This window comes from Morone saxatilis, unplaced genomic scaffold (assembly GCF_004916995.1).
Source record: "Morone saxatilis isolate NCDOM2014 unplaced genomic scaffold, NCSU_SB_2.0 Contig9, whole genome shotgun sequence".
Lineage (NCBI taxonomy): Eukaryota > Metazoa > Chordata > Actinopteri > Moronidae > Morone > Morone saxatilis.
In genome coordinates this window covers 7,160,290-7,178,002 of record NW_023340268.1, presented here as the reverse complement: position 1 = coordinate 7,178,002, position 17,713 = coordinate 7,160,290, and the positions used below count along the sequence as shown (strand labels likewise).

At 39.3% G+C, this 17,713-nt stretch overlaps 2 protein-coding genes across 2 annotated transcripts in view; one reads left to right on the top strand and one right to left on the bottom strand.

Annotated features, from left to right (window-relative positions):
- The window catches only part of zdhhc3b (zinc finger DHHC-type palmitoyltransferase 3b), a gene marked incomplete in the record, with an annotated part of 13,278 nt that extends 288 nt beyond the window's left edge, over positions 1 to 12,990 (bottom strand). The window contains 7 exon segments of the mRNA XM_035681007.1: positions 1 to 2,071; positions 3,722 to 3,852; positions 4,155 to 4,236; positions 4,863 to 4,959; positions 5,840 to 5,964; positions 6,800 to 7,131; positions 12,856 to 12,990. Coding sequence (XP_035536900.1) covers positions 1,913 to 2,071; positions 3,722 to 3,852; positions 4,155 to 4,236; positions 4,863 to 4,959; positions 5,840 to 5,964; positions 6,800 to 7,102 — 897 coding nt within the window.
- A 1,854-nt stretch (positions 12,991 to 14,844) lies between these two features.
- exosc7 (exosome component 7) overlaps positions 14,845 to 17,713 on the top strand; it is a 4,385-nt gene continuing 1,516 nt past the window's right edge. The window contains exons 1-4 of the mRNA XM_035681331.1: positions 14,845 to 14,965; positions 15,070 to 15,171; positions 15,845 to 15,939; positions 17,075 to 17,240. Coding sequence (XP_035537224.1) covers positions 14,909 to 14,965; positions 15,070 to 15,171; positions 15,845 to 15,939; positions 17,075 to 17,240 — 420 coding nt within the window. The 5' untranslated portion in view covers positions 14,845 to 14,908. The remainder of the gene's footprint in view (positions 14,966 to 15,069; positions 15,172 to 15,844; positions 15,940 to 17,074; positions 17,241 to 17,713) is intronic.

Genomic DNA, 17,713 nt, shown 5'->3' with positions numbered 1-17,713 from the left:
ATTCTTGACTATGCTCTACTCTTGAAATGGTTTTATTAATCCCTTCATTAAGCATTCAATTTGGCAACATGTATGTTCAAATATGTCCTTTCATCACCCTCAAAAGCATGTTTCATAATTTCAGTAAGGCTTTCGAACACATTTGGGCAAAGGCATTTTGTGTGTTAAATGCTTTGAAGGGGCCTATTTCCTATCTGCATCAAGTTCTCATCACCGAAGGTAAAATGTATAATCTCTTCCCACTGGGTGGCCCAGTGCTGTCCACAACTGTGACAATTAAAATGTGCATTTCTACTGTGGTCTTTCAGGCCTCGGTGAACATTTTCCATTGACCTAAAGTTGAATCAACGTTTTATCCTGTAAGGCTTTTTTCCCTCCGGTCGGGCTCACAACTACAATCTATGACAAACTGGATTATCCACAAGCAAATTCCATCAATTGAGAGCGAGTGAATTACACTTAGGGTCAGTGCATTCAGAGAGCAATGTGTATTGCTTTTTTCCCTGACTGTCCATCTGAGCTGGTGACTGTGATGGAAATAATTTTCATGCAAAAAAAAGGTCAGCTTAATTTACTACACAAAGAGGTGTCGAATGATCAGAAGAAGGACACTGGTCAAACTGGAGGACTTTAGGTACAAGCCGAGAAACGAGACATTCTTAACCTGCGTGAGATGTGGGATTTTTAAATTATATACCTTAAGATTTGTTAAGATATTGCCTGTTTTGGCTTTTATCTCACTTATATCAGCTTCACTAAGTGTGTTTCCAGCCACTTGTTTTTGTGCACACTTTCAATTTGTGCCTTAAAAACACCCGAGTGGAAACAAGAAAACTTTAAAAATGTACGTCTTCTCGTTGCATCCTCTTCCTCTCCTAACTAAGAGTTAGCTCCACCAACGTTTTATCTCAATGAATCTCCTAATATGCGCATAACGGTAGTAGGTGGGAACGCACATTGCTGGGAAAACATGATGGAAAATTGAAGATTAAACTCCAGTTTTTCTTCTGTTACATTTCTGACAAAGTAGCTGCTCAACAAGTGTTTGCTGTAATATCAAAATCACATTTGCTGTTACCATGGTAACCACAGGTTTCGCCGAACCCACCTGGACTCATATCTTAAGGATTATAACTTCAACTGGCCACTGTGAGGCTATTGCTGCTCTCTGTCCTACAGCCTTGAATGGATGTCCTTCACAGTGATCTGGCATCAGAGAAGGATACAACAAACGCAATTAAAATAGTATATAACCAAATGTGATCCTGTCTCAGCTGTCACATTAAGGCAAAATAATAGAAATGTCTTTAAAAAAATAAGGAGATGCCGTTCACTAATGCACTGTTCTAAGGCAAATCATCTCAGCAAAAGACTATTGCAACGACAGAAATACAGCGAATAAAGAAGTGACAGGATCACGACAATGTTTACAGGAAGACAAAACCCGGTGTCCCACCTTGGCACCGAACTGCACTTCTTTGAGCAAAAACTTTCTGGACTTCAGTTTCACATTGTTTAGTCTTGGAAGCAGGAAATGATCAGACATACTGCAGGTTTTTTTCCCCCGGAGAAGGCAGAACTTAGTCTCTTGGTATTGCCAACTCTTATTAAGTGCTTCTTGTCAAGTTGTAGAGGTTTTTTTTTTGTACAGCTACAGCTCATTAATCTCATTCAGCACCAAGAGGGAAACAATAAAATGAAGAAGGTTTTTAAAAAATAAACATACTTTGACAACGTAATAGCTTACAGCAAAACACCCTGAAATATCAATAAATGAAGTATCCATAAAGGAAAGAATATGTAGAAGTGGTTAAGAGGAGTTCATGCTCGTTGAGGTCCCGCCAATAGGAGGGCAGACCAAGATTGATCAGTCCAAGTCTACAGAAGCAGAGCTCAGCTAGGCTTCCAGCTTTCACACAATGTACTGGTACACGTCTGCCTTGCCGTGGTCAGGAGTTGCAAAGGGGCTCAGCCAGGATATAGAGAACGGATGGCCAAACACCACCTTCATATTCAGCCATTTTGACTTTTTGGCCCATCTTCTCTCCTCCTTCTTAAGCTGTTCGATACCCTGCGGGGACAAGATGTAACACACAGGAGGAGATGTGACATCAACTACTGATTCATGATTAAAGACGATACATAAAAGAACATATAACTGTGTAATAAAAATTGAATGTACCAGCAGAAAATAACACAGCACTAGGGATTAAAAATTAAGCGTGTTGCATTATTTTGTTGTTCTCTCAGAGTTCTTAATCAGGGTTAGGTGACTCACTGTCAACATTTCCTGATGTCTAAGAACAGCACACATACATAGATGATGATGCATTAACAGTGCAGAGGCTCATTAGATTGAAATTGACTGAAATAGATGATCTTTGTAGTGAATATTATAACGCTGTGAGTCACTGCCGTGGGTGGTTTGGGCGGGCACGTTATGAGAAAATGCACTAATCTCAGCCTACCTGGAGGATATAAGTGAATTACATTCTCCCACTTACATTTGTGCTCGGATTTAGGGAACAACAGAGTATGATTTTATTATTTATTTTAGGAAGTCAGAACTGCTGTATAACTATAGTAAGAGCTGCATGTGTATTTGGTTAACTTAACTCTATCCCTGATGCTGCAGTGTATATGGTGTGCATCATTATACTGATGGATGGACCAACGCCACAGACCAAATACAAGTACTAGTACTTACATTTGGGTACTTGCCGATACCGAGTACTGGAACCCTATGTAGATGGTATCTAGATGCCTAATTACAGTGTTATGAATAACGTGTATTTTGGGCATTGTGTGCTTTTATTAGAGTCGACAGCAGAGAGATGATAGGAAATGACAAAAGAGAGAGGAATTTATGGTTGGTGCAAGATTTTCATAAATTTAAACCCCATTAAAGATACTATTTATGGTGTGCGTTTTTCCGCAATAACCATCAAACGTATATACATTCAGCAATTACCTTAATTTTTTTGTGGCGGACTCCGCCATTCCTACGTTGTATTCAAAATGCCTTCACATACATGAAAGATTCACTGAAAATTAGGTAAAAACGTAATCTAGTGTTCCTGTTTGTAATTGTATCTCACTGATATCAGCCTCATTGTTTATTGTATACTCCATTCACAGCATATGGCAGCTGTTTTATGCAAACCCAACATTTCCTACTGCTGCTGTTTCACATTAAGAGCATTCAACAAAACTCAAATGTTCCCTTGGTCACCAATGCACCCCAGAATTTATGTGTTTTTTTGTGGTGTAAACAAGGACAGAGCCTTGCGAATAATACCAAACAACCTTTCTCTCATTTCTAAAATTAAGATAAAGTGCACCATCTTTTAGGATACTGCCCAAGAAAAATAGGTCCAATATTATCTCAGCTTTTGAAATCCCTCTTTTAGAGTTTAACTATTTTGCTCTTGTGGAGTTTGAATGCACTTACTCTAAGTTACTTTAGATAAAAATATCTACCAAATAAATGTAATAAACTATATCTCTAATTCTGTTATCTTCAAATGTTTGCTAGAGTACCATTTCACTGGGGAATGTCCTTTGTAAGCTGGAATGGATTTAGTGACTTGCTTAAAGGCCCTTCAGCTGACGAAGGCTCTTTACTCTAAACAGCTGTTCAAATGCAACCATCACACCCCACTCACTGGTGCAACTGAAATTCAATTGTCAGGAGGTACACAGAAGTGCTGTTTTCACTCACCGTCTCATCGGTACAGATGGAGTGGACCTGGGTCCCAAACATGACTGCGGTGAAGATCAGAAAGAGGAGACCCTCAAAGCAGAGGAGGATGAGGAGGATGACAGTTGCTGGTGGAGAGAAGTTACTGCACTCTGGAGAAGGAGGGAGGGCAGAGAGAGAAAGATTTGTCATGTTAAAAAGAAGGAAGTTTGTTACCTGTGAGGCACATAAACAACAGTCAGCTCTAACAGGACATAATAAAATAAATAACGGTGAATTCTGGCTACGACTGGTAAGAATGTATTTTATCTCGAAGAAATGTTGAAATAAATGCATTAGAGATATAAATGCACAGCTTTCCACTCTCTTTTTTTTTTTAAAGAATGTCAACCCCAAAAAAAATAGTCTCTTGCTATATTTGCACATTAAGATGGATGTCCAGTATACTACTCACTTGCCCAGTCTTCTTCAATGCAGAAAACAAAATGGAAGGCCACCAAGATTAGCGCATGGAAGGATATTAGTGCAATATACATCTGGGGGAAAAAGAGCAAAACAAAGTTCAGCTTTAATTTGTCACATGTAGATAAACACAGGGTCACTGGTAGAAGAAGAGACAGGTCAGCTCTGCAGTAATGGCACTAGTCATATAAAGATAAAATAAGATAAAGAAAAAGGAAGTAAGAAAAAACAGAGATTAAATATAACTTAAAAAATAAAAAATAATAATAAATAATAAATAAATAAATAATAAAAAAAATATAGAGAAGTATTGGACACTGTGTATATATCAGTCCCAGTACAAAAGCAGCAGATATTGTAGACAGACTTAGTGTTTAGATAATACTCATTAACAGTAAAATAACACCAAAATTGAAAAAACAAATGGGGGCTCTTTTTTAAATTTGACATTATTTCAATCTTTGGACATACAGAGCTGTTAAATTATATTTCATACTGAATGTATTTAAATTAAGGTTGCAAAAGTGTAAAGATATAGTGTAAGAGTCCAGTACACACGTGAGGTGGAGCACTATAGTTAGTGTTAGCATGCTCACATTATTCTTCTGTTATGCAGTGCTGTAGTGCTGAGGTGACAGCACAACGTGATCAATGTAATTGCACAAAGGTATTTGAGCATCTCCGGTGTTTACAGACTCACCGTGAAGAGCACAAAGTATTTCTGGTTGTTCTCTCCGACACAGTTGTTCACCCAGGGACAGTGGTGGTCCATCTTTTTGATGCAGCGTTTACACACACTGTGGACACAAAGGTGCATAATAAAGATTAAAAGTATTACAAGCAAACTGACCTTTTGAGGATACTTTGAGGTTTATTTAATGATTGCCAAAGTAAATTAAAAATTTTAAAAAAGCCACAAACAAATTCTTTACTCTCACTTTTAGCAGAGTAATTCACTCACATGTTGACACTGACTAATGTGAGAAAAACAGACTGCTCTCAGTCATGTTGGCTGGTTGTGTGTGTATGTGTGTGTGTGTGTGATGTGTTATTTATCTCAGAGAAGTGCAGCTTGTCTGACAACTCACAATCTATCATCTGACAAATCAGAAAGTCATTCTCAATCTATCCGTGTGCCTTGTTTACCAACTTTCAGAGGCAAATCTATATTTAAAAAGCTGCAATCCTGTGTGTAATATATTACCCTTACAAGTCATTAGAGATAAGTGTATCATCACAGTGTATCATCTGAACCACCCACAAGGATGACTCATAATATTCAGCAAAGAAAATCTGTTTCATTCAAACTGACACCCATTTTGCCTCTGAGACAGAATGACTCACTGGCTTTACAATTCAATTACTCTGCAGTGTTTTTGTGCTTTTCGTGCCTCGAGATCCCAGAGAAACCACACAGCCACACAGGGAACTCCTTATTACCAAGCTGCAAAGTCTGCAGGGAAATTCTACACAGTTACTCTAAAATAAAATAAAAACACCATAAAAAACACACACAGGTGAGGCAGGAGAACCTGGTGCAGGAACAAACAGGACTTTCCTCCGTAAGGTGCAGACTTCAGCAGCTACCCGCCCAGACCTACATCTAAAAATCTGCAGAGTTGGCAGCGGGAACTGTAATCTTTCCTCCAATTTACACATTCACACGCAGTGCTGTACCTGCAGTGGTGAGCTCTGTCGGGCTTGATGCTGCAGCACTTGGGACACTTGTACACCACCTGTCCCGGTTTGAGCTGCAGGCTCTCGATAAATTCTTTGGTAGCGTTCCCTTTAGGCACGGCTCCCTGAGAGAGAGAGAGAGGAAAAAAAGATGAGTTGACAAGGAATTCAGTTGTAGTTCCTGTTCCTGCAGATGTTTTACATTGTTTCCTTGTCATTAATGTAGCTGCTGGAACTCTTAAGATATAAATTCACCCTCACAGCAAAATGAACTCAAACAGAAACATATGATTTGGCTTTATCACTGAAGTTTAAAACTAGAACAAAACACAAAAATAAAACAATTAGAATCAGGGCAGGATTAAGCCGCTAGGTGGCCCCCGAGTCAAAAATGAGCTGTGGGCTGCAACTGATACTGGAATGGTGCCAAAGCAAAGAAAAGAGTCCCAGAAAGCAACCAGTGTTTTTATGCTGCAAAGAAAACCCTGCCTGAGGTTTGCTGTCAGCTACACTGTGATCATTTGGTTAAACAGAATTATTTTGAGGATGTGGACCATGTGAAATATTAAAGGTGGTCCATGCATTACCAGTATCTTAATTTAAGTGTATCTTGGGTGGCATGTTTATTTACAGTATTTAGTAGGGCTGCACAATTTGTCGAAATATTATCGAAATTTCAACATGTGCAGAAGCAAATTGCAGAAGCTGCAATTTTTTGATAAAGGTAAAATGTGTGCCCAAACAGCATTATCATGAAGTAGTGCTGCAGAGATAACCTGGCCAACAAATCCTGTTCTGCAGATGTAAGAAAACATGTTTGTTTGGTACAGACCTCAACACCTGTCACATCTTCATGATATTTCCACTAATCCTGAACTGTAGGAGCCATAGAGACAGAACCAAAAGAGGTCTACTAACTAACCCCAACACACCCAATCTGCTAATCAGAGTCTGACTGACCGGGTCTGTGCACATCGCCTTGGCGTGTGACGCGAGGGCGAGGAAAGCGAGGCCGTTGAAGATCACCCCATTGAAGAGGCTGTATATCACGCTCTTGGCCGGCAGCAGCATGACAAACACCACCACAAACTCGGCGTAGAAGATCAGGAACCAGGTAATGATGCCGCACACGATGCCGCAGCCGTCACGGATGAACCACATGGTGTCGGAGCCAGTGCGGGGCGGGGGAGGGGCGCAGTGCTCGGGCTTCAGGTAGCCAGCTTGCCGTTCGATGTCCCTGGTGCGGTGCGCCGGGCTCTTCATCCTACAGCGCCCGTGGCTCCAACCACATACTGCAAGGAGTGATGGGAGACAGATGGAGGGGAAGAGGGGGAGCAGAGAAACGGGAAGAAAATGAAAGAGGAGAGGAATTAGAGAATTAGGCGAAGGATTTGGAGAGAGTACGTGTCAGTGAGGGACGGTATTAGTGTAAGGCTGCAACCAACAATTATTTTCACTATCAGTTTATCTGATGATTATTTTCTTGATTGTTTGCTCTATAAAATGGCAGAAAATTGTGAAAAATGTCAGTTTTATACAGTGCTACGTGACAACAATGGAGAGGGAATGACACATAGCAAAGGGCCACAGGTTGGATTAGAATCCACGTCCATGCAGCAAGGACTCAGCCTTGGCACGTGGGGTGCCAGCTCTACCAGGGGAGCTACCAGGGCTCCCCAAATGTTTGGTATTTTTGACTAAAAAAGGCATTCATCCATTCATTTTACCATCACATTTTAGCTTGTAACTAATCATGGATATATGCTTGCTACGTTAATGTGACTACACAGCAGGCTAAAAATGAAGAAAATATATTAAGTGTCACTGTCAACAATATCACAGTGCAAGAAGTCTGTCCCACAACAATTAAACCATCCAATAAGTGCTCTACGTCCTTGAGGAATATCAAGAAAAATAGCGACTAATAAGACAGTGAATCAGCAAATGAGGTTGAGGACAATACTCAGGGGGAAGCATTAGCTTAAGGAGAAACAAACACTGACTGGTCCAATCCCAACAGGGCCAAACAATCCAGGCGGACTCGTCTCACAGCAAAATGAAGAGGCTGTGGTTGGAATTAGAAACTATATTTCACTATTTGGTTGGAACAATGCTTCAACAAAAACAGCCTACCCAGTTGTCCTGAGCTGCACCGGGCCTTTGTGTCCGGCTCTGTTTGGAGACGGGGCTCATGAATAAGCAATCGAGCAGGTCTGAGTGTGTGTAGACAAAGATGATGTGACTTCAAAGGAGATAAAATGTCAGAAAACTAAAAATAGTCCTGACTATTTTATGTAGATAACTCAGACTGGGATAAAACTCCCAGAGGATGGCTGGATCTCTTCACTAAAAACCTAAGCTTATAATGAGTGCAATCAAATTGCTCGGCCATTCCTGAGGATTCAATCTATATATTAGGCTTAACTGACCGACGGCTTAATTTCACTTTTATGTCCGCATTAATTAGTGCTTGGCCCGACAGTTAAACATGCTTCCCCAGAGGAGAGGAATTTAATCAGAATGAAAACGATATGCCGGCGTTCCAAGGCAAGTAATGAACGACTTCTCTGGATTAAACTAAAACATCTCACGGCCCATTACAGCCCGAGTCACTCGCCAGAACCCTTTCCTTCCTTGGTAGCCTATCTTTCTCCACACAGCACCACACCCACCTCCAGCCTGTTGCATCAGCTGTGTGCAAGTTGAAACTAATTATAATGTAAATTATTACTAAGTTGTGAGTTATGCATTACTTAAATAAAACCACGAGGATGAGCCACAGCTTCGTAATTGTAAGTAAAGTATTTTTACTTTGTTCAGATGGCACTCCCAGGCTGAAATCATTTAGGTAAGGCAAAGAGTTAATTGAGGGAAGCTGTACATTTCTACAGGGGTTACTTCTCAACAACCTGACCCATCTTCAAATCATTCCAGAAGTCCAACCCTGAAAACAACTGTCAGACGAGGGCATTGTCTCGATAAAAATCTACTTTGTGGTTGAAATGACCTTTATAAAATACAGTATGACCAACCCCACTCCTGATGCCGTCCCCCCCCCCAAACCTTTTCACCACGCTTGTCATCACACAACGGGAGTCAGGCATTGTGGGAGGTCACGTTGTAGGTCTAGTGTGTCTGCGGAGCATTTTCACTGCAAGTTGAGGATTACTGTATTATCTGTGTTGACTCTAGTGGCGGTAAACAGTACAAGTAAATATGTTTGCACACATGCTGTACTATTAGTGCAATTTTGAGGTGCTTGTACTTTAGTATTTCCATTGTATGCTTCTCTATACTTTTATTTGACTACAAATAACTTTCAGGCGGCCTTATAATGGAAAGTAAAGTCAAAGAAAGCTAAACACATTAAACCCATGTCACTGAGTTATTGGTGCTTGTCTATAAATTAATGATTTAACACCAGAAAACATTTGTGGCTGTATTTTACCATATAAAACCTCTCAGGTCATTTATAGCAGTGTGATAACTTTTTAGCTGCTTTAAATCTTTAAATGCAGGTTTACATTCCCTAAATGTGACTGAACTGGATATTTCATTATCCAATATTTATTTATTTAAAATGCATTTTAATGTGTTAAAAAGCACTTTAAATTGTCTTTGTGTATTAAAACTTGCTCTAGAAATAAACGTATGTCCAGTACAGTTTGTAGATACAATGCAGATTAGGAAAATAGATGATTTATAAAATATGATGCTTTGTTAAGTAAGTTAAGTGTAAGTATAAACCAACAGTATATTGTAATTAAACTTAGCTCCACCTTGATGAGTTACAACATGTACATGTTATAGATACTTTAGCATCTTTAAAGGGGAGTTTAATTAATATCTTGGAGACAATTAGGGATAATTACATTGTGAAGCACAATTTTTGTGCACAATCCCACTGTGAAAATGTAGACACCCTCAGAACAAAGAAAATGTTGGATAGGAAATCGGATCAAGCTGTTTTTTTTTTTGTTAAATCATTTCATTTAATAGATCTTATTATAGAAAAGTACTTGTTGGTTTTGTTTTACCTGTTGGTAATTCATGTGACCGTTTACCAGTATAGATCTGATCTGATTCAGCTGATGGGAGCTGTGCATTTCCAGAAGAACTTGTTCCAGTGATACAGGACACTTGATAGCAGCTGGTATATTCATTGTTATGTGGACTTTTTTAACTCCATTAGAAACAAAGAAGCCCTAAAAACTGTGAAGTTTCAGATAGGACTTCTGACAATAAAGTAATGAATGACCTGCAGTGAAACCAACTGCAAAACCAGAGTTCATTAACAACTGAGTCAATTGTTTCTTTTTTCATGTGGACTGGAGAATGAGTCTATAGATTTCTCTCAGTGAATAGCTATTTTTTACAATGAAAACAACTGACTGATTGTAAACACTTTACACAACAGCCCCAGTACAGTTAAGAAGAGCTGCTCTATTCTTTGCCATTACCATTAAGCCTCTGCACTACTAATGGTCTCTCCAGGAAGTTGCAATCGCAACAATCAACGCAAGTTAAACCAATCCCCATGAATTCCCCACGACCTTTGTCATATCATCACAACTTTTTCCCGCAAATTTGACCAATCACTGTAGTTTCCTGCATAAAACATGTCACCAAACTCACTTCCTTGTTTCTAGCTGTGCAGATGCAGACATGTGCGACATTTATCCTCCGAACAGCGCGGTTTTCACTTTCTTCTGCAATTTCATTGTGGAGAAAAAAGCCTAAAAATATCAAAATATGCGTCGCTATTTTTGGGAAAAGCTGCTGTGCTGTGAAATCAGGCATTTTAGGCTGCAACAATCCCCCCCCTCAAAAAAAGCCTGCAAGATCCTCGATAGACTGCTGCTAGAGTAGATACAGTATGTGAAAATGCCAGATTTATACTGTAGAAATGACTCACTAACTCCAAACGTGTGCTATTCACAGTCAGATATTCAATTAATGATTTATGGGGATGTTTGATACCCTGCTGCTAGAATGCATCTGAAAGTAACTGACAGCACTGACTGGTGGCAGAAAGGATGAGACGCATAAAGAGAGATGAGATGCAGATAGGTTTGACCCCCTGCTGGAGTTCATCATTACTCTAATATGATTTCACTTTACTGATAAGCTCATTTGGCAACATACAAAACAAAAGTTTGACTAGAGTTCATATCTCTCTGTGTTGCTATATGACATCTTCAGCAAGAGCAGGGTGAGTGCATTAGATTTAAAGAATTACATGCATCACCAGCCAGCAGACAAATGCTGGTAAAATATGAATTTTAGACACTAAATAATGACTATTGAGTGGAGGGTAAATCTGAACATTTACCTGTCAGTGGCTGGCAGAAGGGTGCTGCATATCAGAGATATAACAATCATTTGGATAGTTGTAGTAACACATTTTTGGAGCTTGATTTTGGTGTTCAAAAATCTGTCACCCACCAGATTCGGTGAAACTAGAGGATTAACAAAAGTATCAACGAGGTAATTATTGACAGGCGAGGTGTAAACAGGGGCGGATCTATAGAATATTCATGAGTGGTAAGAGGGTGGCATATAAGCAATAAATGCTGATTTAATCGCAAACAATCACATATTTCAGTATTTGCGGAGAAAAGCTCCAAATTAAGATTTAAGCTCAAAAACATTATTACATTATTGTGGCCCATTAGTAAAACATTGAATATAAATGTGTAAAAGTCGCACTAGAAACCAATAAACTGTTCTATTTCCAAATCTTCAGTCTTCGTCTTTCATTGATTAATCAGTTAGTCTAAAAGGTGACCATAACAGATCATTAAATTATTTGTGTGATTTTAATTTTTAATTTTCAACACGTTTTTTTTCTCCAAATGATTCCAAATGAATTAACAGCATTTGAGACCAAACTGGGGTTACAGCTGGGATGGCATTTTTCTAGGGGTGGTCACTGCTCTCCCATGCTACCCCTACACACCTGCCCCTGGGTGTAAATAGCACTCTATGGAGGGAATCTGTTAAACAGCTTTTCCTATCACAGCTATCTAAATCTGTGACTGTGTCTAAATACTACAGAGGCACCAGTTTTGGTAACAGCTGGCTTTCAAAATAAAGAAAATTGTGATTGATGTTAATGTATTAGTGTTTTAAAAGTCATTTTTCAAACAAAAAATCCAAATGTTAAATAGTTTTAGTGAGAAGCGTAGCAACTAATCATGACTTCCTTTATCAATGGTTCGTCTAATTGTTTCCTCGATTCATTATCTAATCAGTAACATGCCAACAAGCCCAAAGTGACTTCTTCTTTTTTTGTCCAGCACATAAAAGGATGTGTGTGATCATACATAAAAAAACAAAAGCTTTAATACTCACATTTCATTCAGTAACCAGTGAAGGTTTGTTTTTGGTCTTTGTGGTTTGAAAAATGACTCTCAGACCAGCAAAGCAACAAGAACATCCCATTGAAGATGTGTTTGACGACAAAAAAAAAATCCAAAATTCATTCATTTATAACTCAAATTTGGTCTCCAGAGTTAAATATCTGACTCTTTAATGTGCTAGATGCTTTACTTTTTAATAATTGTACCTCTAACGTGGTACTATAATGAATGCATGGATGACAATGTTGGCTGTATACTCTCTTTTTGAGCTTGGCTGCTGTGATTTAGTGGTGAATGCATTCAATTCAAATATGTTGTAAAGCTTAATAGGTGATAGAAATTAAACTCTCTGATCAGGACTCTAAAACTGACTTCTGACCTCCCTGAAGATGGGTGAGCCACAAAATGAAACCCTCTTGCAATGCCCAATAGGGCCTGTACAGTTATGTGTGCCATTATTGGATGATAATGAATGAACTTCCAGAAAGTTCTAACACAATAAACCCGACCAGGAAGTAACTGTGGCAGCTGGAGCAGGATATCTGGATCGTCCTTTAGTTGGTAGCTGATAAAACACTCATACACTGTAGTTAACACACATTTCAAGAGTAACACAACCGCTTCTTTAAAAATAAATAAATAAAAAAAACATACCTCGCACTCTCCCGGTTTGTCGCAAAAGTTTCTAGAGGTCCTAAATGCAGTTTAGAGCCTTTAGAAGTTTAAAAAAAAAAAAAAAAAAAAAAAAAACAGCCTTCCAAAGAGTGGAGTCTCCTTCCTGCCCGCTCCGTCTGTTAGCGCAATACCCAGCTAACCTCACTGATGTGCGGGCAGCCAGTCTCTCAGCCAGGCCTCCGCCGACCTGCTCCCACTTCCACCCGCCCCGGCCTCGGTTTCGGATCGAGGTGTTAATTCGCGTTGTTATGGCGGACTGCCAGCTGGTAGGAGGAGGCAGCTGGGCGACGCATCCTTAAAAACAGGCCGGTTGGTCTAAACTAACTTCGGGTGCTTCCTTTTTTTTTTTTTTTTTTTTCTTCTTGGTAGGATCCAGGAAAGCTTATGCGGGACAACACAAACGTTAGCAGCCAACCAGGGAAGTCCGATACTGCTCTCCCTGTTTACGTTTGGTTTTGGTTGGCTGCCCTGGAGCGCAGTCTGTTCCAGGCGGCAGGCGGAGCTCGCTTACAGGTGAGGGGTGGCAGCTAGAGGGGCTCATCTTTAATCGGGAAAACAATTCATATTATAAGCCAGGTTTTTGCTTGGAGAAAACCGCCCAAATTAAGATATTTGAACTTAAAAACATTATATTATTGTGGCACATTAGTAAAGCATTTAATAGAAATATCCAAAGGTGGCATTTTTTTTTCCAAATACACGTCTTCTTTCGATGAACTTAAGGCTGTCATTTAGTCTAAAATGTGGCCGTAACAGATTAGAAAAATTAAAAAAATTAATTAAAATAGTTAAATTTGGCAGCATTTGACGCCAAACAGGGGTGGCCAGGTAGATGCCACCCCCTCAAGATCTGCCCCTGTCCAAATCTTTTAAGTTTTTTTTAAAGGTCCACTGTGTAGGATTAGAGTAGCATCTTGCAGCGTAGTTGCAGATTGGAACTTCGAACTCCCCTTCGAAGCATCAAATAGTGATGTGAGGCAAAATCCTGCCTCCATTTGGGATAATTAATAATTACTTTGTCCTTCTGAAATAGCTCAACATGATACGGGGTGGATTCTGTTCATATCCTAAGTTAAGTAAGTATTGTAGCTTTAAGGGGGCCCTCTAGCTCTGGGGGTCCCTGGATAGTTTCCTTCCTTGCCTGTAGTAACCATACTGTCAATGGTAGTAACCAAACCTTCTATATTCCCAAAATAAAGTTACAAATAGTTAAATTAGCAGACATTCAGGTGGTTGTATTTGGGTGTCTGCTTTGCCTGGCTATAATCCGTCCAGTCTAGTTTGCTGCTGTTTTTAAGGCATTTCCAAAATCCTTAAAGAAAGTTAAAACCTAACTTTTTGTATTTTCATAAAGGTCTCTACTTAAAAAAATAATTAAACATATTTTTGATCCTCCAGACTTGTTTTTAAAACAGAAGTACACAAAAAATGGTGTTCAGTTGTTCAGTTCTGTGTTTAAAAGTGTCCATTCATCATGACAAAGATCAGTTCCACTGGCTCATAAGGGCCCCGCATGCAGCCACATCTGCCTGAAAGTCCAGACTCAGGGTGATTCATTAAACCAGATCAAGCATTGGCTGCAGAGGAAATATGAAAACTATTATTAAATCTGTCCCAAAGTCTGTGACAGAGAAATCTTTGTGCTTTGTAAACATCAAACAGACCAAACTGATATATTCTTTACTTAAATAGAGGCTACATGCATATAAAAAACCTTAAAAACATCTTTGACAGGTGAGGTTTTATTAAGAGTTTACACCAGAATAAGTTAAATTTTGCTAAATTAAGCAACAGAGTGAAATCTTTTTTAAAAAAGTGTCTCGAAGTTGTTTCTGGATAAAATACTTTTAAGAATTCACCGATGGTTTTTAGACACTGGCCGCACCGGTTGGGCGGGGTCTTCCACCTCCCGCAGGATCGTGAGAAACTCAAACCACCGGAGCGTCCAGGTGAGCAAAACGAGCACCAGAGACTTTGTCTTCTTTTGATGACGTTAAATGAAAGCGACACACACACTACCTGCTAGTGCATTATGGCAACAGTACAAGTTAGCGAGGCAGAGAAAGTGTACATTTTACACGGTATTCGGGTGAGTTGGAAACTTTATTATAAGAAACATCGACAAATGCCTCGACAGCCGGTTGTAACTCAGAGACTGCTGTGTTGTTGACATGTTGGTTTTCTGGTCGCCAGGATGACTTACGGGTGGATGGAAGAGGCTGTGAGGACTACAGACACATGGAAATAGAGACTGATGTGGTGTCCAACACAGACGGCTCGGCCAAAGTCACACTGGTAAATGTGCAGTATGTGTAACACAAGTCCCACGTGTTGGCTCGTTTTCTGTTTAAGTAAGAAGATGCCATGAACACTTCTCATTTGTGCCAAACTGCACTCCTTCTTACAGTAAAACTCAGGGTTTTATTTGCTTCAATCACTGAACTCAACCTGCCTTTATTTGGGACAGGCCTTTAATTCATTTTGCACAAAACTCTTGTTCAGCAAAGATAGTAAGTTCTATAAAACCAGTGTGAATATTACTTCTATCGAATAACACCTCGTTTAGGAATCCTTCATTTGATCATTTGATCATTTGATAGTTCGGCACTGATGGTTTCTGTAAAATGAACTAAAATAAACTTTATTCGCTGACTTTAGCTGGCTTCTTTGCCTGCTAGGACAGGTTAAGACTCCAAGAGACCAAGAGGGAGAGAGTGGAGAGGTGGTTTTATGCATCCAAGGAATTCCTATAAAATCCAGACCAGGCCTGTAATCGAGACCTTTATTTGTCAAAACGTGTAGCCACATCAGGCTGGTAAAGGAAACCTGCTTTTAATTGAAGATTTACATTATTAGTTATATCTGAGCCTATCTAATGTCTGTTTTCTGAATTGAATGCTATTTCTTTGGGAGGACGATTGAATTACTACCTATTATTATTTTCTGATGTGTTTCGTCTCTCTTTCAGGGCCACACAGCAGTTCTAGTTGGGATTAAGGCTGAAATTGGAAAACCAAGGCCCATGGTGCCAAATGAAGGATACTTGGAGTTCTTTGTGGATTGGTAGGTATGATGCATATTCAAGGGTATGGATATGGAAATAAATCTTATGTTACATGTAGTTTTATGTCATAGTATCACTACATATCAAGGTATTCTGAATGTTATTGGGCAAAAATTGGCATGGGCTGTGTCTAAAATCACTCCTTATTTACTATATAGTGTCTATTTATGTCAGTGCTCAAAGATTGCACAATGGAATGGAAAAGTTAGTGTCCCTGGCTTGTGCTTCTTTCTGATAACAATCCCACAATGCAATGTGTTGCATTTTAAGTTGTGGTCTATAATTGTCCTCTGTTCACTGTAGAGTAACACTGTTGAGTGTTAAATATATAGGGTGTTGTAAATGAGTGATTTCAGATGCAGCCTTCAATGTCTATTTCTGGCCAATCCTGCAAACTGAATATGAGTCAGATCGAGATATTTCAACAATCACAACATCGCCCTCAGTGGCCTATTGCAGAGATTTTAAAGGGATAACTAAGACGGTATAAACGATATAGCAAAATATCTAATAGTGGACAAATTTATATTGTCTCCTGATATATATTTTCATATTCCACATCCGTCACATCTTCATAATAGAGACATCAGAATAGATTGTATAATAGCAACACAGTTTCAAACAAACGTAGTTAAGCCCAATTATCTAAAACACTAATAATGATCCATTAAAAGATTTCACACAAAACTAAATGTAAATGTGGTCGGTCAAAGTTAAACCAAAAAGTAGCTGTGCAATATTTTAATATTAAACAATGAGGTACCATTTGTAAGCATTCACTTTTTAAAAACAACAACTCAACAAAATTACATATTTTGAATTTAAATCAAATGTGAAAGTTATTCAGACAAAAATGTTTTCAACAGGAACGCTGTTGAAAACTCATGAAAATATAAACTCAGAGTTTGGGGTTGTGCTTTGATGGATACCCTGCCACTAGGAGGTACTGTTGTATCATGGCAGAGACAATTTTTACCATAAATATTCAACAGTGTGTGGAGATAGGGTAAGCCACTCTCACTGCTTTACCTACTTTCTCTTCCTTACCCCTCTCCCACTAACTCAAGTAAGAATAAAACTGATGCATATTTTGTTTACCTCACAATATAATTGTGTTTCACCTTCCATCACCAGTTCGGCCAATGCAACCCCTGAGTTTGAGGGCAGAGGAGGCGAGGAGCTGGGGACGGAGCTGAGTAACACTCTCTACAAAGTCTTCAACAACAAACACAGTGTAGACCTGAAGAGTCTCTGCATCAGTGCAGGTGAACACTGCTGGGTCCTCTACGTGGATGTGCTGGTGAGTGGTTGTGTCCAACAATGTCCGGAATTACAACATTCAGGCCAACACTTCATTCAGTGATTGTCAAGGTGTTTTGTTTCGAGTGCAACATCATCAAGGACATAAAGGAAAGATTAATCCTTGTAGCTTCATTCTTTCATGCTTTTAGGTTGTAGAAAGGCCTCTTTGAAAATAGATGAGGGGAACAAAATGCTATACAATGGTTCAACCAAACGAGATCCCTCGAAGCAACAGTTAAATAAGAATATAAGAGATCGCCAGTCATTGGTAAAAGAAACTAAAAGCTTGGTATCAAAGTATGTGCAACATTATTCTCCTCTGGCACGCAGCTCTGTGGGGACATAGACTAAATCAGGGGTCACCAACCTTTTTGAAACTGAGAGCTACTTCATGGGTACTGAGTCATACGAAGGGCTACCAGTTTGATACACTCTTCTGAAATAACAAATTTGCTCAGTTTGCCTTTAGTT